Source organism: Canis lupus, chromosome 21, assembly GCF_048164855.1.
Source record: "Canis lupus baileyi chromosome 21, mCanLup2.hap1, whole genome shotgun sequence".
Classification (NCBI taxonomy): Eukaryota; Metazoa; Chordata; class Mammalia; order Carnivora; family Canidae; genus Canis; species Canis lupus.
The window spans coordinates 8,583,184-8,604,424 of NC_132858.1; the positions used below are offsets into that span (position 1 = coordinate 8,583,184).

Genomic DNA, 21,241 nt, shown 5'->3' on the forward strand with positions numbered 1-21,241 from the left:
CCACTGCCTCTGCACTAGCTCTGAAAGGGCAGGGAGAGGCCCTGCTTGCTGAACTCAGGGGACAGAGCAGGCAGACAGAGTCCGATGCTACTGCACATCATGTTGGCTGAAGGGAACTTCTCCCCGAACAATCTCCAGTATCTGAAAACCCAAAGAAACCCTGACCTGAGATGCCAGCCAACATGCTGGCATGTTGCAGTGGGTCTCATAATAGCCCACTGCATTCCCTGCTGTTTAGATGCAACAGTTTTGAAGAAATCTCAGTGTTGGAGAGGTTTAAAGGTAGGAGGGCTACACAACCGAATTAGGTGAGATGTGAACGGGACACAGAACAGGTATCTAGAACCACCCCCAATGCACAGTGCAACCATCCACTCATTCATCCATCCTGCCACCCACCCACCCACCCACCCATCCACTCATCTATTCATCCATTATCCATCCCTCCATCTGCCAGTCTACCCACTCATCCATCCATCCAACTACCCACCCACCTACTCATCCATCCATCCATCCTTCCACCCACGCATTCACTCACTCATCCTCCCACGTGTCCATCCATCATCCATCATCTATCCTTCCACTCACCCACCTACTCATCCATCCATCATCTATCATTTATCCATCCATCCATCCTTCTACACACCCACTCAACCATCCACCCATCTATTCTTCCATTATCCATCCTTACACCCACCAGTCTACCCACTCATCCAACCACCCATCTACCTACCCACCTACTCATCCATCCTCCCACCTATCCATCTGTCATCCATCATCTGTCCTTCCACCCACCCACTCACCCACCCATCCAGGAAGTACTTTCTCAGCACGGCCTCCATTCCAGGCACCATGCTAGGTGTGGAGAACAGCAATGTGAGCATCTGTATTCTGAGATTTTTCCCTCGAGGAGGGTAATACACAGTGACCAACTCACCTGACAAACATGCATTTACATACTAACTTACAGGCCTTCTCCTTCCACCCCCTTAGCTCATACCATTTGCACCAACTAAACCCACTCCATCTTAGGGCTCAGATCCCAACTCATCTAACATCCCACCTGGAAAGCCACTGAAACATACAGATCTCCAGGTCCAACCCACACATTCTGGCCTCACTGGGCAGGGCTGGAGCCCAATTACTTTTTGAACCACTTGGTTTAGGGCCACAATCCATGGGTATGTGCAGATGTGTTATGCAGGATGATAAAGATCCAAGAGCCAATGTTCAATGAGCATGCCTGCAAGCCAGACCAGGCCAGGTGCTTTCCACCATGAACTCACCACCCCCTTCCAGCAATGCTGCAGTAAACACATTGCCGCCACCGCTATCTCACAGAGCAGGACCTTGAGGTCACAGAGGCCAAGTAACTTGCCCAAGGCCACACAGAAGCAAGTTGATGGTGAGGCTCTGGCTCTAGGCTCATGGCCTTAAGTCAGAGCCAGGGACTCTAATGTTTCTGTATTCTGTGGACCTGGCTCAAAGCCCTGTCTCCAGAACAGAGGATCCTAAGAGGCCTCTGAATGCTGGTGGATCAGCGTGCAGCCTGGTCAGATAGGAGCCTTGGGATAGAGAGGACAGCCATGGCCCTTTACTCATAAAATGCAATGGCCCCACTGGGGATGGGGCTGTGTGGTGGGAAGGGTACGGCAGGAAGTACCATAGGGGATTGGGCTCAGTTCACAGCTATCACTCTTCAGCATGTTGTAGTGTGAATTGTGTCCCCTTCCCAAACTCGTATGTTGAAGCCCTAACCCCAATATGACTGCATGCATGGGACTTTAGGAACATAGTGAGGGTTAAGTGAGGTCATAAAGGTGGGGCCCTAATCCCACAGGACTTATGTCCTCCTAAGAGAACAGGATATATAGATGTTCATGGTGGAAAGTCATGTGAGGACACCGCTTGCCATCTGCAAGCCAAGGAGAGAGTCCTCACCAGGAACTGACTCTGGTGACACCCCGACTTAGGACTCCTAGGATCCAGAATTGGGAGTAATAAACATCTCACTGTTTAAGCTTCCCTGGCTGTCGTATTTTGTCATGGCAGACCTGGCAGGATAATAGAGACCTCTTTCCTGCCCACACCATCCATACAGTCGTCCAGCATGGAAATAAGAAGGTCCCCCTGCCCTGTGAGAGCCTGTCCAGAACCCTGGCCCGGGGCAATGGCTGTGCAAGGTGACTTTTTGAGAGGAGCCGCAGACACACACCCCGTAGTGGCAGGAGGGCCGTGGGGAAGGAGGGCAGGGCTGGTACCAGCGTCACCAGGTTGCCATGGTAACCCAGGGCAGGCCACCACCACCGCTGGGAGGGAGGGAAGGAGGGCCTGGGACCCAGAGCGATGCCAAAGACCAAGTCCTCTCGACAGAACCGGAAACGACAGACAGACCTGGCAGGACCTTAGTTCGGGGGCGAGCCCGAACGTGGAAACTGGTATTTAAAACACAGAGCAGCTGCTCAGAGACAACAGCACGCACACACCAAGGAGGCGAGGCTCCAAGTGTATTTTAGTAAAATGGCGTAAAAGAAAGAAGAAGGGGGGAGCCGGCATGATTCCGCCACAGTTGTTTAACAAAAACATAATCATTAGCAACCAGGACAATGAGTCCTCATATTTATTTTATGTTCTGTTAGGGAACAGCTAGTAACTCCTTTGGAAGCTGGCTCTTTTGTTGCTTATTAATATTACAGATTACAATTGTGTTAATAGAGTCATTTGCCTATATTTTTAAATGTTCTAAAGATAACAAAATACAGTCTATTTTGGAAGAACCGACCATGCCTGTTGTGATATCTTGCAGAGGCTTCGTATGCACTGTGACAAACGGACCTTCTGTTTAATAGTGGGACTCCACGAGCTCCTGTCCCGATGGCTCTAACCGGAGCCACCCAGAGCCCGGGGTGACAGCTCCCACCCCTCCTTTGTCTCCCAGGGAACTTGCTCCCAGCTGGGTGAAAGCAGGTCACAGCAGTGGCCTCCTCTCCTGTTCAAAGAGCCCAGAGGTTCTGCTGATCCCTCCTTCTGCTGGACACAGCACCCCAACTGTCCTTAGGAGACTATCTGTGCATACTTACCTGCCCAAAGCCCAGCAAGTCACACTTCCGAAGCACATCCCCCTCACCCCCCTCACCCCGGTTTACCAATTGGTTCTGGGGTGCGCCTACAATGACTCAGGTCAACCCAACCTGAGCCAATCCCCGATGTTTGCCAAGCAGGCAGGAAAGACATGTTCTCTCTATGCTGGACTTGGGCTCAGGAGGATGTAAGCCCAGAGCCATGAGGGACCATCCTGAGAAGTGAGCTGGCCAAAGAATAAAGCTGTCATGGAGTAGTCAGTGCCTGAAGATGGAAAGTTAGTTGCCAGTGGGGGGGGGGGGGGCGCCATCGTTTGAACACCTGGATCCAGCTATGCCTGAAGTCAGAACCCTGGGCTTTTCAATTATGTAAGATAATAATTCCCTTTTTGGGGGGAAGAGGGTGTTAGAGGAAGCTCTGGGGTTTATCACCTCCAATTAAAAGAGTGATCTTGAACAGAGCATGCCCTGAGCTGGGATGGGACATGGAGAAGCCCTAGGTTACTAGTTCAAAATCAGGTTTCCACCCCAACTCTGCCACGAGCCCGGTGTTCAATTCTCAGCAACCAGGAGCCTAGACTTTCTTCTGCAGAGAGAGGTCTGAACCCTGAACCTGGGTTTTCCCAAACTGGGCCTAGAGACCCCAAGTCTTCCCGGGGGCAGCTCAAGTCTTAGAGGAACCTTTCATTCTGTCCTTCCATTTAGGTGATGCCCTAAAAATGACCCTATGCTTATTTCTGAGAACAAAGCTGCTCTACTCCAGTTGTCCACATTTTCATAGACAATTGCAGTTTTTATAATCTGATTTTTTTTTAATGTGAGATTCTCCCTCTTTTAAGTCACCCACACGTTGCTGAAGCAGGAGAGACCCTGGTCCAAAGCCTGTGGCTACAACTCATAGGCTGTGTGACCCTGGACACGTTGCTCAATGTCTCTGGGTCCATGTTCCCTTACGTGCTAACTAGGAATGATGGCATTTAGCTTGTGGGACTGTTTTGAGGTTAGAAATGTCCAGTCCAGGGGCTGGAGTAAGGTCAGTGTCACGGTGTTCCTTGGTGGACCTCCTGTATGGACCAAGCCCACAAACCCCATGATGCCCACCTCCAGCACACATGTGTGAAATCCCCCCACCCAGTCACCCTGAAGGAATTGGGTGACTTGGGCTTTTTAACTAGGTTAAGCTAGGTTAACTAAGTTAGGGGGATTATGCAGACAAAGGGTCACTGCTACCCCAAATCAGCAAGGCAGGGTTTTCCAAGTGTAGGTGTCCCTATACATTTATTTCTATAAGAAGCTCTTCAAATCACCCTTTAAATGGGAAGCCAGCATTCCCTGTCAGAGGCAGAAGGTGCATTTGCATTAAATAAGGCAGAAAGAGGGTGATGGGTCACAGTTGAGTTGGTGTGCTGCCTGCAGGAGGCCCTGTGCCCATGCCTGCCTTTTCCATGGTGAGGAGACGACTACTGACCAGGAGAGCCATGTGGAAAGGTCCCTGGCCTCCCAGGGAAAAGCTTGGCCATGGTCTAGGAACAGACACGGCAAATGTGTATTGCTGAGAATGCTTTCTTTTTTTTTAAATTTTTATTTATTTATGATAGTCACAGAGAGAGAGAGAGAGAGAGAGAGAGAGAGAGAGAGGCAGAGACACAGGAAGAGGGAGAAGCAGGCTCCATGCACCGGGAGCCCGACGTGGGATTTGATCCTGGATCTCCAGGATCACGCCCTGGGCCAAAGGCAGGCGTTAAACCGCTGCGCCACCCAGGGATCCCTGAGAATGCTTTCTTATAGAATATATAAAGAGTGACCACAAATCAATAAGAAACAAACAACCCTGAAGAAAAATAGGCAAAAGACCTAAGCTGACACTTGACCAAAGAATGCAAATAAATGGCCAATAAACATACAGAAAGGGTTCTCACACTCGGAATTAATGAGGGAAACACAAACTAAGTCCGGTGTTGATGGGGCATGGGCCCCAGACCCACAGCAGAAACAGTCTGCCATTAGCATCACCACCACCACCACCACCATCAACACAACACCACTGTCAGCAGATGTGGACACACCACTGCCAGGGACTAGAAGTCCATGCTCCCTAATGCATCTGTCAAAGCCCTACCCTCAATGGGATAGTATTTGGAGGTGGGGCATTTGGGAGGTAATTTGGGTCAGAGGAGGTCCTGAGGGTGGGGGCTCCATGATGGATTAATGCCCTCATGAGAAAGGAGACCAGAGAGCTCAACCATGTGAGGACACAGCAAGAAGGTGGCCATCTGCAAGCCAGGAGGCTAACCATGCGGCACCATGACCTCAGACTTCCAGCCTCCAGAACTGGAAGAAATTAATGTCTGCTGTTTAAGCTGCCCCATTTGTGGTACTTGTTACAGCAGCACACGCAGACTAATATGGCCACTTAGGACATGGCTGAAGCATCTAGAAAGACAGAGGACACACCTACGCCTAAGCACCATCCTTCCCGTGATACAAGGAAAAAAAGTGCAAACATGTTTAGCCCAGGGGACAGGGACTGCATCAACTCTGTTCATGACAGCCCCAGGCTGTAGATGACCCACGTGGCCACCCATGGCAGGACAGATGGACAAAACCAAATGAACAAACTAATAGTGAAATGGTACCCTGAGCTCCTCATACAACGCATACATCACAAACAGACGTTAGGAGAGAAACCAGACACCACACAACACACATATTGTTTGATTCCATTTATGAATGGTTCAAAAAAGGTCAAAACTAAGCTACAATATTTAGGGACGCAAGGTAAGCAAGAAGAACTATTACGAAATAAGGAATCGAATGGCATGCAAGTCAGGGTGGGGCTAGCAGTGGGGAGAGATGGTTCTGTTGAGAAGAGGCACATGGGGGGCTTCGGGGATGCTGGTTTCATGGGGTGGGGGTGTTGTTTTACAGCCATTTGCTAAGCGACACATTATGGTTTGTGAGCTCCTCTCTGTGTTTGCTATATTTCATGCACAAAAATTAGAAACACAAAGATCATGCAAGCACCAGACCGAAAACTGAGACATACAGAGGCGAAATAATTTTTCTCAAGGGTACCCAGTGTTAAGTGTCTCTGCACCAGGAGGAGAACTTGAGGAAAGAAGTGAAATCTCAGGAAATGGAAGAGGCAGTCCAGGAGCTTCCCAGGAAGGAGGGTGAAGCTGGGCAGTGGAGTAAGTGAGCACATTCCATCTGTGGCCAGAGCAGTAGGATTCATCAAGCCGGACCATCAGATCTGATGACTATCATTCCTTTGTCACTTCCTTACAGCTTCTATCACCACCACCATCAACTGCATCACCATTATCCTCATTGCTACCACCATCAGCAATGTCACTACCACTATCACCACCATCAACACAACACCAGCGTCAGCAGCATCACCACCACCACCACCACCACCACCACCATCAACAAACCACTTTCAGCAGGAGCAGCAGCACCACCACCAACACCACCATCAACAGCATCACCGCCACTATCACCACGAATACCAACATCAGTGTCAGCAACATCATCACCGTCACCACCACCAGCATTGCCATTATAACCACATCACCATCACCAGCATTGCTACCATTATCAGCAGTACCACCACCATCAGCAAGATCATCACCATTGGGAGGGAATATAATCGTCACTATGATCACTACTATCCCCACCACTACCATTACCATCATCACCACCACTACCACTAGCATCAACCTAAGGGCATCATCACCATGATCACCACAGCCACCAGCTTTACCACCACCCATGACCACCAAATCTCAACACCTCAGGGGGTGGCTGATACCTTGGAAACACTCCAGCCTGATGGATGAAGGGAACAGACTCTCAGGTCGGCCACTTAGTAACTGTGCACCTCTGAGCAAGTCACTCACCGTCTCCATCCTTCACCTGTAAAATGGGGGAGGGACACTAACATGTCCCCACTTCCTGAGTGTACTGTGAAGATCACATGCATTACCTGCAAAAGCTAAGCTGAGAGGTGAGGGGATGGTCCTGGGGACAGGGGTCAGGACATGTGCTCTCAAAGGCTGGAACAATGCTGCCTGGCTCTGCAGTGTACAGGTGTGACTAGCACCAGCACAGTCTCAGGAAATGCTGGGTGAGCTGAGCGCAGCTGCCCGAAGAATGCAGAGGGATCCTAGCAGTGGATTAGTGTTAGGCCTTAAGGATGCATCAGGAATTAAGAACACGCTGTCCTACACCCGAGGTATAGACCACCCAGCTCCGTGGCCTTCAGGTGACCAGAATCTAGCTCTCTCGAGAGGCTGGGGACAGTGGTTGTTCATGCCACTTTGTCATCTTATTCTAAATGAGTGGGCCTGTCAGACCATCCAGGCCTTTGAGCAGCTAGGACACCATTTGTTTGGTAGTGACTTGGTTTTGTCATTTTCACAAACAGGGGGTCCTGGCTTCACAGTTTCTGCTTACACATGAGTTGTGTCACTGAAAATTACACAAGCATGCATTTGCTTTCCATAAACTGACTCATCAAACAGCTCCAGGTGATGATTTTGAACACATCGGTTTCGTACTCGAGATCTGCCATGGGGGGCATGCCTTATCACCACTCATGTGTGGAATTCTGCGGAGAAAAGACCAGGCCACTGTCCAACCTGGCAGCCTGGATTTATGGATGGGGATGTGATGTGAGTGGAGGGGCAGCCATGGTCCCTGCTGTCCTTCCCTCCGTCCACAGTGTGGGTGGGTCATGGTGACGATCAGTGTTGACCTGGCCAGACTGCAGCACCCAGCTATCGTCATGCCCTCGCCCAGGTGTTGCTGGAAAGGTGTTCTATAGCCACGGCTCACAGAACTTAAACTAGCTGACTCTGAGTACAGGAGATTTTCCTGGACAGTGTGGGTGAGCCTCCTCCAATCAGTTGATGGCAAACAGGCTTCATGAAGAAATCCTGCCTCATGACTACAGCCTGAGCTCCTGCCCAAGGCTCCAGCCTGCCAGCCTGCCCTGGGGATCTCAGACGTGCCAGCACCCACAATCACTGGAGCCAATTCCTTACAAAGAATCTGTTAATATGTACATATATCTGTATCTGTGCCCACATCCATGTCCCTCTGTCCCTATCCTACTGAGGTGTCAGTCGCTAGCAGTGGCTCCTGGCCAGGGACCATAAGGCTGACGTGTCCAGGTCACAGGACTGGTCCTTGACACTGGGAACAGAGATGTAATGCTGTGTGTCCCTTCTGAGCCAGAGGCCCCTAAGGCCCTTGAAAATAGTGAAGTCACAGCAGGACGGAAAAGACATGTAGCTGGCATGAAGCTGCTGAAGTTATGGGCTTATTTGTTACAGCAGCTGACCTCACCCCAACTAACACATCTGGCTGGAAAGTCTCTATCCTTAAGAGGCCTGCATGCTAGGAGCACAAGGGAGGGACCTGCACATAATCCCGGAATCACCATGTCCATCACTCCAACAGGAAGGGTGGCACCGTGCACAGTGTTAGGAGTTCCAAAGAGCAGGTCACAGCCCAGCCTGGTGCACTCCTGGGTGCTGAGGTGGGGGCATTTGTGTGTAAATTGAAGAAGATGGCCCCAGGAAGGAAAGCCTATTGGAAACTGCGACGTCCCCAAAAACACATGGTCCTAAGACATGAGAACCAAGTTTCAAAGAGCAAGGATTTCCGGCACTGAAGACACAGCTCCCAACCTCTCCATGCCACTGAGTGAACCATGTCATCAGCAAACTTGTGACCCCGGGGCCACCATCTCATTCAACTGCCGGCTGCCTGTGGCCCCTAACGTTTGTCACTAGGTGATGGAAAATCACTTAGCAGTGCCCCGAGCTGCCTTCTGTGTGCTGTGAGCATCTTGAATCATTCACCTATTTCATTTAATGCACAAGAGTGGGATTTGCTGGCTAAATACTACTTTGCGATGTAGAGACCTGGGGCTCCCCAGAGAGAGGGAGTTTGCGAGGCCCACACCAGGCTGACTTTGTGCAGAGCGAGCTTCCTGGATGGAAATGCGTGGAATGGATTTTGTACCATCTCTGGATTCTAAGCATATTCTAGGTCTGCCAACTTCTGACCTTTAAAAATGGGGGGGGGGGGGGATGTGCTCTACAAAAAGTGCTGATCATGAAAACAAATAGGTAATAACTGGAAATTTATTTAAAACTTTAAAAACTGGGATGCCTGGGTGGCTCAGTGGTTGAGTGCTTGCGTTTGGCTCAGGGCATGATCCGGGGTCCTGGGTTTGAGTCCTGCTTCGGGATCCCTACTCAGGGGGGAGCCTGCTTCTCCCTCTGCCTGTGTCTCTGCCTCTCTCTCTATGTCTCTCATGAATAAATAAAATAAAATCTTAAAAAAAATTTTTTTTTAACTTCCTACTCGTTCAAGATGCGGTTGGAAAACGGAAAGTCAAGTCACAAGACTCGGGAAAGTAGCTGTAACCTGTAGCCGACAAAGGGCTGACAGCAGAGTGCACTGGGAACCCCCAAAACCAGGAGCAGCAAGAAAAGCAGCCCAAATAAAGATGGATAAAGATGTGCCCAGATACTCTGAGAGCCACTGACCACATGGAAGCCATGCACGATGATCCTCCTCAGAAGCACGCAGGTGACGCCCACAGGTGACGTCCACAGGGCGACATCGGCCACACCCACAGGGTGGCTGCCCATTAAGAGACTGGTGACAGCAGACATCGGCCAGGACGGGGGCCGCTAGAGTCCCCACACACCAGCAGAGCTCCCGGGATGGCCGAACGGATGCTTCCTACAAAATGAGACGCACTCCTCCTGCCCTGTGACTTTGCAGGCACGCACCCAGCAACGTCCCCAGGATGAATGAAACCACATTTTGCCAAAAATGCACTGAACTGTGCTCACAATGGGTGCATTTTACCGCATGTAAGTCATACCTCTACAAAAGATCTGTAAACACGGCCCCATGGTGCTAAGTCACAATCTGAGGATGCCCGAGGCAAGCAGAGCCTGGGAGCCAGGCCAGAATGTCTCTCACCCTAAAATCCAGCTCCAGGTCTGCTCCCTGCATCCCCCCACTGCCCTCTAGCATGGGTCACATGGATGCCACCTCCTCTGACCCGCAGCCTAAGTCATAGCAGAGCTATTGTGTTCATAATTTACCATCTCTGGTGGAGGGAGGATAGCCCCCCAAAAGGTACCCACATCTTAATGCCCAGCACCTCACAGAGAAAACGGGAATAAGGTGGTAAATCAGCCCACCTTTACCCGGCTTATCCAGGCGGCCCAGCCTGACACACGCATCCTAACATGTGGGGAAGGGGCGGGAGGCACTCCAAGAAATGCAGCATAACAGACCCAGCCCCCACTCTGACATTGGCCACAAGGGCCACAAGCCTAGCATGTTGTAGCATCCAAAACCCGGAGAAAAGAGCTTCCAGAAAGGACCGCAGCCCTGCAGACACTGGGACCCACGAGACCCACACCAGGGTCCTGATCTCAGGACCACAAGGTAATGATTTTGTGAGGTTGAAGCCACCGATTTTGTGGCCATTTGTTACAGCACAAGTAACTCCAGCTCCCAAGATCCTTACGGGCAGCACGAAACTATGCTGTCTCGGGCTCAGGCCCCGCGAGCTGCCAGGGGCCAGGAGGTACTCGGGAAACGTGCGCAGGGTGATCACACAGTGTGCCATGTTCTAGGGCCTGGCACAGTCGCTTGGGGTCAGGGACTGGCCTGCTTGTTCCCACGTCCCCCAGGACGCACGGGGAGCCCCCAGATCTGGCTGGGAGTGTTGAACTCTGGGCTGAGCACCACCCTGGGTAGCAGACGCCAACTTTATGAAAAGGACACCATCCTGCAGTGTTGCAGGAGCAAGGAGATCCTTCTAGGAATGTCTGACACAGCCGGCGGCTTCCCCAGGATAAACACACTCAAGCCGCTGCCCCTGGGAAGCCCCTCCAGAGGGGACCATCAGCCTGGATGAGATGCGCTGTGCCCACCTGCTGCCTGGAGGTCTTCCCTGGGTGAGTGGGGCAGCGCTGGCAGGTGGGTGGGGAGGGCCCGCAGCGGGAGACGGGAGGAGGGGGGCCAAGTGCTCCTGCCTTTTGCTACCTCTCTCCAGGAAGCCAGGACTTTCTGGAGGATGCAGGGAGCAGGAAGGCCCAGGTGACCCGTGCATGAAGTCACCCTGGGCTGCCGCAGCCAGGCATGACAATGCCTGCAATGCCTGGTACCCATGTGCCTGAGTCTTTCTAAGGAAAGAGTGTGTGTCAGGAAGCCAGGGGCACTGAAGCCATATAGCAGGGGAGGGAGGCAGGGATGGCGGGATTTCTCTCCCCATCAGGAGGACGGAGGATGAGGATGCGGGTGGGCCAGGCAGGCACTGCGGGCCAGCAGGTCCCGCTTGTACCAGGAGCTCAGGATATGCATCGCCACACCCAGGAAAGCACACTTCCACCTACCGGCTGCCCACTGACCCGCTCAGCCGCCTTCCCCAGAGGAGCACATTCCGACCTTCCCTTTCAAACCTAAGTTTACGACGTCTCTTACCTCAACGCCCCTACCATACAAGGAACGTCATGGTTTCCCTCTGGTGTTTGAAGCTGAGCCGAGATTGAACAGTGGGAAGCTTAGCACAAACTGACACCCCTCGGAAATCAAGTTCTCAGAAAGGGAACCAGCTGAGCATCCCTGATAGTCTGCAAAGTCAGCGGTGTGGGGGGGTGGGGGGTACCCAGCCGACTGGGAGACACTACCATGCTTTCCAGAGCACGTGTCTTCACGACACCTCATCTCCCGGCCGTGCTGACCCTGGCAGACCTGACCACGGGGCCATGGGGCCACCAGTCCGCACAGGCAGATGCAGCAAAGCCACGGGCTGCAAGTGAGCATGGCCGCTCCTGACATGGGCACCTCCTGTCTGGGGTCCTGCCCAACGCCGGCAGAGAGCACACACCGACCCGGTTCCTCGTGGAGGACAGTTAGTGCTTCGCTTTTCCCCGGGCGTCCTATTTTCTCTCAGTGCCATTTTGTATAAATGATCTCCTCTTAACATTTTAATCAATTCACTTTTTTGGCAATCAACTTTAAAGCGGTTTTCAGCAAAGGCTATATTTGGAGTTCTGAGAGACGCCGAAATGATTTTCCTTCGCGAACACCAACCTCTTCTGGGCAGTGTTTATCGACACATCGAACTGTGTGGTTCGGAGGGAGGGCACGGGAAGGCCCTCTGATGACCTCATGTATGACATCGCGATGGGCGATTGATAACCAGGCTTCCAGATTTAATCGGCCCACAAGAGGCCTTTTCTGATGGCTAGAACGAACGATCTGAGTTTTCTGGAACGTGTACTGAGCAGCCCCTTAACTAAAAGCTTCCGCACCGTCTTGCAACCTATTTCTGGTTTGGATAAGACCCAGAGGAACTGAATCAACCTGTTTCGATGACAGAGAGAAAGAAGTCCCTGCTTTGAAGCGTGGACTCTCTGCAGCCAGGCACACCGGGCCCGGAGGACATGGAGACGCGAGGCCCGCCTCTCCGCCTTACCTGCCTGGCTGTCCTTGGGCCTGCACTGCACCTCCTCCACGCACTCGGCCGGGAACCACCCGATGTGGCCGCGGGCACTGCCTTCCCAGAAGCCTCCTTCACCGATGCTCAGCACTAGAGAGAAGAAGGGAAGCTGTTAGCGGGCGGGCTCATGGGGTCCGGGGTTGAGCGTGAGGAGAGCAGGCCCGGCACTGTCCACCAAGCCTGCACAGCTGGAGGCTCTGGGCCGTCTGCCGGCTGTCCACGCTTCCTTCAGCTGTGGACGAGCAGACCTGGTACAGGGTCCCTTGGAGAGGACAGTGCCCAGGACGTGGACACCAGAATCGCCGGGTCCCTTCTCTCCTTACAATGCAAGTGCTGGCGTCCTGGCATCTTTCTCTGACACCACAAGCCATGCGACTACTTTGCCCCTCTCTTGGTGTCTCGGCTGAGACAGGAGAGGGGAACCCTAAGTCCCCACCGTCAATTATGTCAAGTGTCTACAAGTAGGGGACAGGTCACCTCTATGGACATAAGGAACGATGAGGTCATGTCTGCCTCCTCCAAGCTGGGGAAGGGGTCTGCACTGTCCCTAGTGAGAGGCTATCTGCTGAGCCCACAGTCTGTCTGGCCCTGAGGCCAGGAGCCCTGGAGAGAGGCCAGCAGCTGGAGCCCTGTGCCTTTGGTGAGTCAACCTACTGGTGAAGGGCCTATAGATCACTCAGGTGCTGGCAGGGGACAGGGGCTTGCCAATCCCCCGAGAGAGAAGGGTGGCAGCCTGTCTATGGGGCGGAGGGACACTGCAGAGTAGAAATGTGAAGACAGGCAGTTTCAAGCACGGCTGGCAGTATTTCCTCCAAAAACTGCTGTTGCCCCTTACACTCCAAGCAGCCCAGGTGGCAAGGATGCACCTCAGTTTCCCCAAAAGAATTGGGATCTGAGAGGGTCATCTCAGATGGAGCACTGCCTTGCAGCAAAAGGAGGCTGGGTACCTGCCCGTATGCTGGACAGGCCAAAGCCACACGTCTGGGTCACACCTCATCTATGGGACATGCAGGAAAGCTTCTGGTTCCCTCATATGTCAGAGATCGGTACTATTCACAGAGCTTCCATGTGTGAGGCAGAGGCACGCAGCTCCGTGTGGAGCTCTGCCCCTGCTCACGGCTTCTCTCCAGGTGGCCCACCAGGGAGTCAGAGAAGACACACTACAGTTTTGTGTGTAATGGGTACCAGGTGACACTTCTGAGCAAGTTCTTGTTATCCTAAGACCAGCAGAGGAGAGGAAAGGCTGAGAGGCCCTGCATGCTGGGGCAGTTTCACCTCTGTGAGGAGAGGGGGACACAGGAGGACATGCCCCGGATGCTGGGAAGAGGCCAGGGAGGGCCCGAGGACACCCTCTGTGCCTCGTGAGTGAGCGCTAGCTGGTGGTCCTCTTGGCACAGGTGGGAGGAGCAGGGGTGCACAGGAGGGGGTGCAGGGAGGACTCTGGGTCCCATTTGGGACATATTAGGCTGCCAGCAGGATAAGCCCCCTCTGCCCTTAAGGAGCTGCGAGCGAGTCCTGCAGCCATGTATGCCGGGGCCACTGGCTGCACATCTGGGCTTACATGCTTGGGTTTTTGTCTGCCCCCCTGCTCAGGGCACACCTGTGACCAGGTGAGAAAGGGTGTTCCTTGGGAGAGAAGGGGGAGCTAGGTTGGGCTTACTCATAAATTGCTGATTAAAGGCCCTGAGTAGTAGACATTCTGCACGGAGGATCTCGCCCTCTACAAGCCCACACACTTGCTGAGGCCACAACTGAGGCAAAGCGGTTGGAGAAGGTACCTGTCCAGCTGTCCACTAACTGGCCGCTATGCCAGGCCTCTCCCCTCCAGAGACACACGGCCCTGCCTTGTACGTGGGAACCCAGTAGCTGCTGGTGGCTGGATGAGCTGTGCAGTCACCAGGCTTGGGCTGGACGGTCACTGCAGAAGGCCCCACCCCCTGTGCCAAGCTCCGCCCCACCCCTATCTGGGTCACTGAGGAAGGACCCTACCCGAGTGCCCAGTGAGAGTTAGGGCCCACCCAGGGAGCTGGTGGTTATTGGCAGGACCCCAGGGCCTTCCTGCCTGCAGCCAGGACTCCACTCCCCTGGAAGAGGTGAGCTTGGGTTCCCCAGAAATCCTGCTAGATTTCCTGCCCCTACCAGCCAGGCACCCAGGCCTCCTGCTTCTGCTGTGCACCCTGTGAGGTCCAGGGGAGACAATTCCCTTAGCTCACAGCCGGCTGCTTGTCTCCAAGAGCCGCTGGCCAGGCAGCCAGGATGCCAGGGGCTGCACAGCACAGCCGGGAGGAAGGGGACACTGGCCAGTGTAATGGGCTGGACGGCAACTGCCAGGGGCCTGCATGGCCCACCCGGCAATCTTCAGGACAGAAGCCCTTTGCAGCCATCCTTTGAGGTGCAAGTCGGGGAGCTGGCCTCCATCATTTCTGCTCTCGGTGGGAGACAGGCCCAGCTCCCTGCAGTCCCGGCCCTCCTGCAGTGAGGGGTGGCTTTCAGGCTGGGGCGACACCTGGGGACAATAGTGGGAGGGGATCTGTCCCTCTCTGCATATGTCCACAGGCCCGATCCCTCCTTGGCCTGGGTCCACACTCCTGCCTTGAGCACTTGCTCCTGCCCCTGAGCTGTGGGGCCCCTCCCCTTCCCAGCCTCCCCTCATCCAGGCCGCAGACGTGGGGTCTCCTATGGTTCTGCCTTTCACTGGCCACCTCCGTGGCCCCCAAATCCCCTGGCCTGTAGCTCCCTGCTCTTCTTGCACTTGTTTCCCATCCACATCCAAGGAGACATGGGCTGGGAAGGAGAAGGCGGCCCAGGGCTTGGCTCGCAGTGTCCTTCTCTCCAAGAGTGGTCGATCTGTCTGCCTGTGTTGACTCCCATCAGAAACCTGCCCCTGCAGACTTGCTGGGGGGGGCCTGACAAGACCTCTGGGAGCCTTCTACCCCCACCCCCCACCCCAGAATACCCTCCTTGGGCCTCCAAGGAGCTCAGAAAGGGACTCTGTGCAGGTACAAATCACCAGTGCTGGCCGCCCTGGGCCTCTGGTTTCTGCTCTCCACCACAGGGACCTCAGTCCCAGCCACCTGGCCCTGTGGGCTCAGCTCATCACCCTACAGCTCAGGACCAGCCATGGCAGCCAGTCCATGGTCAGTCCCATGGGGCCCATGCTGGGCTTCTCTTCACTGGGCCAGGTGTGGCTGGAAGGAAGGGGGTGCATGTGGCATCTGTAGCCCAGATCACAGACCCTGATTGTGATACGGTCACATGGGAGGCAGGAATGCTGGTGCCTTGATGGAGACCCAGCCAGAGACCCCTACCTTTCAACTGTCTTGCAGTAGAGAGACCCATGCACTCACTCCCATGCAGGCAGATGCGCACACACGCGCACACACGCACTCACACCAGCACACCCCAGCAGTCTGGCTGCCTCTCTGAGTATGGACACTGAGATGACCCTTTCCACTTTCTGGTTTCTTCCTTGAGCAAGCCTGATCTGCGGACCCCCCAAAGCTCCTCTACCAGCAGCTCCCACAGTACACGTGGGCAGAAGTGGGGAGCATTAAGCATCGAATGACCCCACACTTGGAAGTTTTGAGTGCAGGCAGTGAGGGGCTGCGTGACTTGGCCCTCGCTCATCTGTCCCTTTCTCACGGCACCAGCGTAGGGGACACTGTTGGTACACCTACTTGGGATGCCTTTCCCAGGAGAGGCACATCCCTCAGTTGCTGTGGAAAAGGCTGCCAGTAGTGCCTCATTGCTCACACCTCTCTGCTGAACCTCCTTCCAGAATTGGGAGCCATCTAGCCGGGGAGGTTATGCCTCACCTCCCAGGGACCCAAGGACATGTGGCACCCTTGCTTCACACCTGGGTCTGTGCACCTGCTCATTTACCTGCCTCTGGTGCTGCTTTGGGAACACCCAATACTCCATGAGAGGGAGCTGGGGGGAATGAGTGATCTCCTCCTTCCAGAACAGAGCCCAGCAGGCTGGCCGACCACCAAGTGTCCAGGCTGGAACACGTTGGGGAGACAGTAAATCTGCATCTTGTCTCTCCAGCACATGTCAAGACCACAAATGTGGGCACAGCTGAATAAAGCTGGCAGCAAGCGGAATACAGAGAGAGTAGTTGGGACAAAGCGGGGAGAGGTGGGACCAGTGTGGGCTCGGGGTCCAGACCAACTAGATCTGTAGCCCCAAGCCCCCTGTAATCAGCTGTGGGAGACTGGGAGTTCTTCACCACAGGTATTGCATCTGCAAGACAGGTGCTCGGGCTGAATTATGGCCCAAATTCCTGTGTTGGAGCCCTGACCCTGAGCACCTCCGAATAGGGTTCTACTTGGAGATCAGGTCTTTGAAGAGGTGATTAAGGTAACACGAGGTCACCAAGGAGGTCCTGATCCAGTGTGACTGGGGTCCCTACAGGAAGAGAGCATCAGGACACAGACACACATGGAGAGACGACCCCGTGAGGACCCAGGGAGAGCACGGCTGTCCACACACATGCAGAGAGGCTCCAGGAGGACACGCCTGCCCACACCTGGACCTCGGGCATTGGCCTCCAGGACTGGTGGACGGTGAATCCTGTCATTCAAGCTGCCCAGACTAAGAGACTTTGTGACATCTGAGCAAACTGATGCCTTTGGCCCACAGTTTCTACGAAGGTCACACGTAAAACCATATATGACACACCCAGGAGTCTGCACAGTAAACAGTAGGTGCTCACTGATGGAGTTTCCACTCCTCTGTTACTGTCACTGACATATGGAGCTCCCATATATGAAGTGACCGGCCAGTGTCACTAGACAGGCTCCTCAGGTACCTGCCAGGCTGGCCTGAAGCCCCTCATGGGTCTGGGGATACAGGGCACAGTGGGCCTCCAAGGAATCAAAGTCCAGGGCTGTGGGCCGAGACTTAGCCCATTTCAGAGTTGGGCCATGCAGGGAGCCCCAGGTGGTGTGTTGGGGGCCACAGGGTGGGCCTCTGACTTCACATAAGCCACTGGCCTCCCTGGGCTTGGGCTGACTGCGCGTCACCACCCAGCGGTACTCATTCGAGAGCTCCTGGATGCAGCAGGTCTGGGGGGGCCTGCTCTTCCCAGCTTTCTCAGAATAGTGGCTGTTCCTAGAGGTGGGTCTCTTGGGGGGCTGGGGGAAGGTGGCCTGGCCCCTCAGCTCTGCCAGGAGCCAGGTGTCCCCGGGGCACCTCCAGCACGCCCTCCACAGCCATGGCACAGGGGATGCGCCAGGAAGATGCATGGCCGTGGCGGCAGCACAAGCACAGACCACAGCCCGGGGGCCCCAGGCTCTCAGCAACACATTTCTGTCGCCGGCTGCCTGGGGCCCTGTGTGAGGGCCAGGGCGAAGCCGCCAGCCAACCCGTCTGCAGAGGCAGCATCCTTGTCGCGGGGACACCTGGAAACCGCTCACATGCAGGGGAGAAAGCCTACCCTGTGATGCATTCTGGGGCTAAAATTAAAGTTGCAGGTCATGCGAATGTCTACATTTGTAACTTGAATGTTTATGATTTGAAAGTTGACAAGAATATCGCAGCAAAATAGGGACAGCACGGGGGCTTCTGCTTATAGGTGTGATGGGCATGGCCCCGCCGGACACCAGGGAAGGCAGCTGTGAACCCCGAGTGCAGTGGGAAACGGGCCGGAATGTGCGGAGGGGCGGACAGGCCTGGTGGGATGCCTGCTGGCCTGCAAGAGGGGAGGTGGGGCGGAGAACTCCTGTCCATGGCCTGGAACCAGCACTTGGTCCACAAAGCAGGGCTGCCGGTGGAGGGAGGGGCCCGCAGGGAAGACCATCAGTCTGAGCGGTTTGAGGGACAAAGTCGGGAACACATGTACCCTGGAGGGTGTCCCCACAGGGGGAAGGAGGCCGAGAGGGGCCAGCAGACAGCCTCACCACGTCCCTCATGGACCGTGTGCCTCTAGAGCAGACACGGAGCAGCTCAGCTGGGCTCCAGATCTCAGCTGGCCCGGAACTGTCACCCAGGCAACCCACCAAAATGGAAGAAAACTAACCGAGACCAGGATGGCCACAAAATAACCTGCCCAATGTCCAGGATGCAATAGAGGATCACCAGACACATGAAGACCCAGGAGGATGGAGCCCGTTCTCACAAGAGGGGAGAAAAACGAACAAGCCCAGTCCAAGGTGGCCCTGACAGTGGGCTAGCAGACGGGGGCCTCGGTGTGCTGACCCCACATGCCAGAGACCTAGCCCGGCACAGGCTCTCAGGGAGCAAGAAACCACAACAGACAAGTGGGAAGTCTAACCAAAAAGAGAAATGATTAAAAAGAAAAAAAAAAAAAACATGGAAACTCTTAAGAGTTTAAACACGTGACTTCTCGGATCCCTGGGTGGCTCAGCGGTTTAGCGCCTGCCTTCAGCTCAGGGAGTGATCCTGGAGTCCCGGGATCGAGTCCCACATCGGGCTCCCTGCGTGGAGCCTGCTTCTTCCTCTGCCTGTGTCTCTGCCTCTCTGTGTCTCTCATAAATAAATAAATAAAATCTTTTTAAAAATAAATAAGCAAACACATGACTTCTGAAATTAAAACATTTGCAAAATGGACTTAATAAGTGAAGGAAACATTGTGCAGGAAAGAGTATTGGAAATAGATCAATAGAGGTGATCTAAGGTGAAGACAAACACCAGAAAGAACAGGAACAGAGCCTCTGGGACTGGCGCATGCTACCAGATGGCCAAGTATGCGTGCGGCTGGACGACCAAGAGCAGCCGCGAGAGAACAGGGCTCCACTTGTCATCAGAAACTTGCAAAGCCCAGCAGGGTAGCACGGGGCACAGGGAAGGGCTCTGGGTTACACACCAGCCCAGGCCCGGTGGTGACAGGTGGGGCAGGCAGCATGTGGCCCTGGCCTGCCGACCTCCAAGGGGCATACCGTTCATCGCCTGCCATGCATCTTCTGGAAGCCTGTCCTCCAGGGACAGGGCCCTTGCATGGCCGATCACGCGTGCTGCGCGCTTTCTTGCCCTAGCTGGTGGGTTCAGATGCCCCCATGCCACCTGCAGCCCACGCCTGGGGCTCTCCTGTGTCCTCACAGGGCCTCAACACCACAGGGCCAGGCTACACCACTGCACACCTCCTGTACATGCCCTACCTACACCCATCTTCCCTAACGGCCTCGCATCCCTGAACTCCCTGCTCAGAAACCACCACTGGCTCCCCAGGACCCTGGGAACAAAGTCTAGCTCCGTGGCCTGGTGTGCACGGAGCCCTTCAAAGCTTTTCAAGCACATTTCCCACGATTCTGCTTTGGGAACCCTTCCATCCGACCCAGTGGACCTCCGTCCCAGGAGCGCTGCAGGCTCCAGGCTGTGCTGGACAGTCCACCCAGACACCCCTCCCGACTCCCAACAAGACAGGCCCAGATCCGACCTGTGTCAGGTGCCCTCCCCGTATCACTTCTTCCAGGGGCCCTCCATGCCTTCCTGGGGATAAAGGAGCTCCGCCTCTCTCCCCTGCACTTTCTGCGACGGACTCTCATTCCAGATGGGTGTGCTCCTTCCCTAGCAGACACGGCGATGGCTGCCGAGCCCAGTCTGCTCCCAGTTCTGCCCGCCTGGGCTCCGGGTGTCCCGCAGGGGCCCTGGGAAGCAGTGCCTCAGACGCCAACACCCCAACAGGGCTGGTCAACTGGGGCCCTGGCCCCAGAAGCAGAGTGGACACTGACCTTTGACCCTGTCACCACGGTGAAGGGGGATCTCGCCGTCGACCTGAGGGTGGTATGGCTTGACGACGACGAAGAGCCTCCCTGGCACCGCGCTGTACAACTTCCGCTTGGGCTCCGGGTACTCGAAGGCCGACAGCGCATCCCTGCTGGCGCCAGGCGGGAAAGCCGGCCTGAAAGGGAGGGGCAGACAGAGGGAGAGGGTCACAGCCTGAGACGGGGCACGTCACACCCCGGCCCGCAGCCCACCCCACCCCACCACACTGGGCTGCGAGCAGACCCCGTGGGAGCCCCTGATTCCAGACGGGGTAAGACATGAAGATGCGCCGGGACAGCGTCCAGGGATACGAGACTCAGGGAGCTCCAGCACCTCACTTCTGGGAGCCCTCCCGGGAGAACAGATAGAGCAGAGGCTCCAACACGTTCGCACACCCTGTCCACAGCAGCACTGCTCCCAACAGCCGAGACAGACACGACCCAAGGATCCAGCCAAGGACAAATGGATAAACACAGGGTGGTCCATCCCCACAGTGGACTACGATCCAGCCTTAAAGAGAAGGACATTCTGACACCTGCCATAACATGGATGAATCCTGAGGACATCAACTCAGTGAAAGAAGCCAGTCAGCCAAGGGAGGTGTTCCTGGTGTGATTCCACTGATGGCAGAGACCTGGAGTCACATTCCTAAGTAGGACGGTGTACGGTGGTCACAGGGCCGGGGGAGGGCTGGGGTCAGTGTCCCCTGGGGACAGAGAGTGGACGGTGGTCACAGGGGGAGGGACAGGGTCCATGTCTCAGGAGGATGGAGTCTCTGGGATGATGGACAGTACTGGAGATGCATGGTGGGGATGGCTGCACAACAGGGGGAATGTGCTTTAGTAACACAGAACTGTGTGCTCAAACACAGTCAAATTTATAATTGTATGCT

The 21,241-nt window shown here is 54.7% G+C and overlaps 1 protein-coding gene across 7 annotated transcripts in view; it reads right to left on the reverse strand.

The window, feature by feature from the left end:
• The window catches only part of SHANK2 (SH3 and multiple ankyrin repeat domains 2), a 510,376-nt gene that overhangs the window by 245,759 nt on the left and 243,376 nt on the right, over nt 1-21,241 (reverse strand). For all 7 annotated transcript variants that reach the window (XM_072790331.1, XM_072790330.1, XM_072790327.1 and 4 more), the window contains 2 exons: nt 20,316-20,485; nt 12,601-12,714 (listed from right to left, as the gene is read on the reverse strand). In XM_072790331.1, the coding sequence (XP_072646432.1) occupies nt 12,601-12,714; nt 20,316-20,485 (284 nt within the window). The remainder of the gene's footprint in view (nt 1-12,600; nt 12,715-20,315; nt 20,486-21,241) is intronic.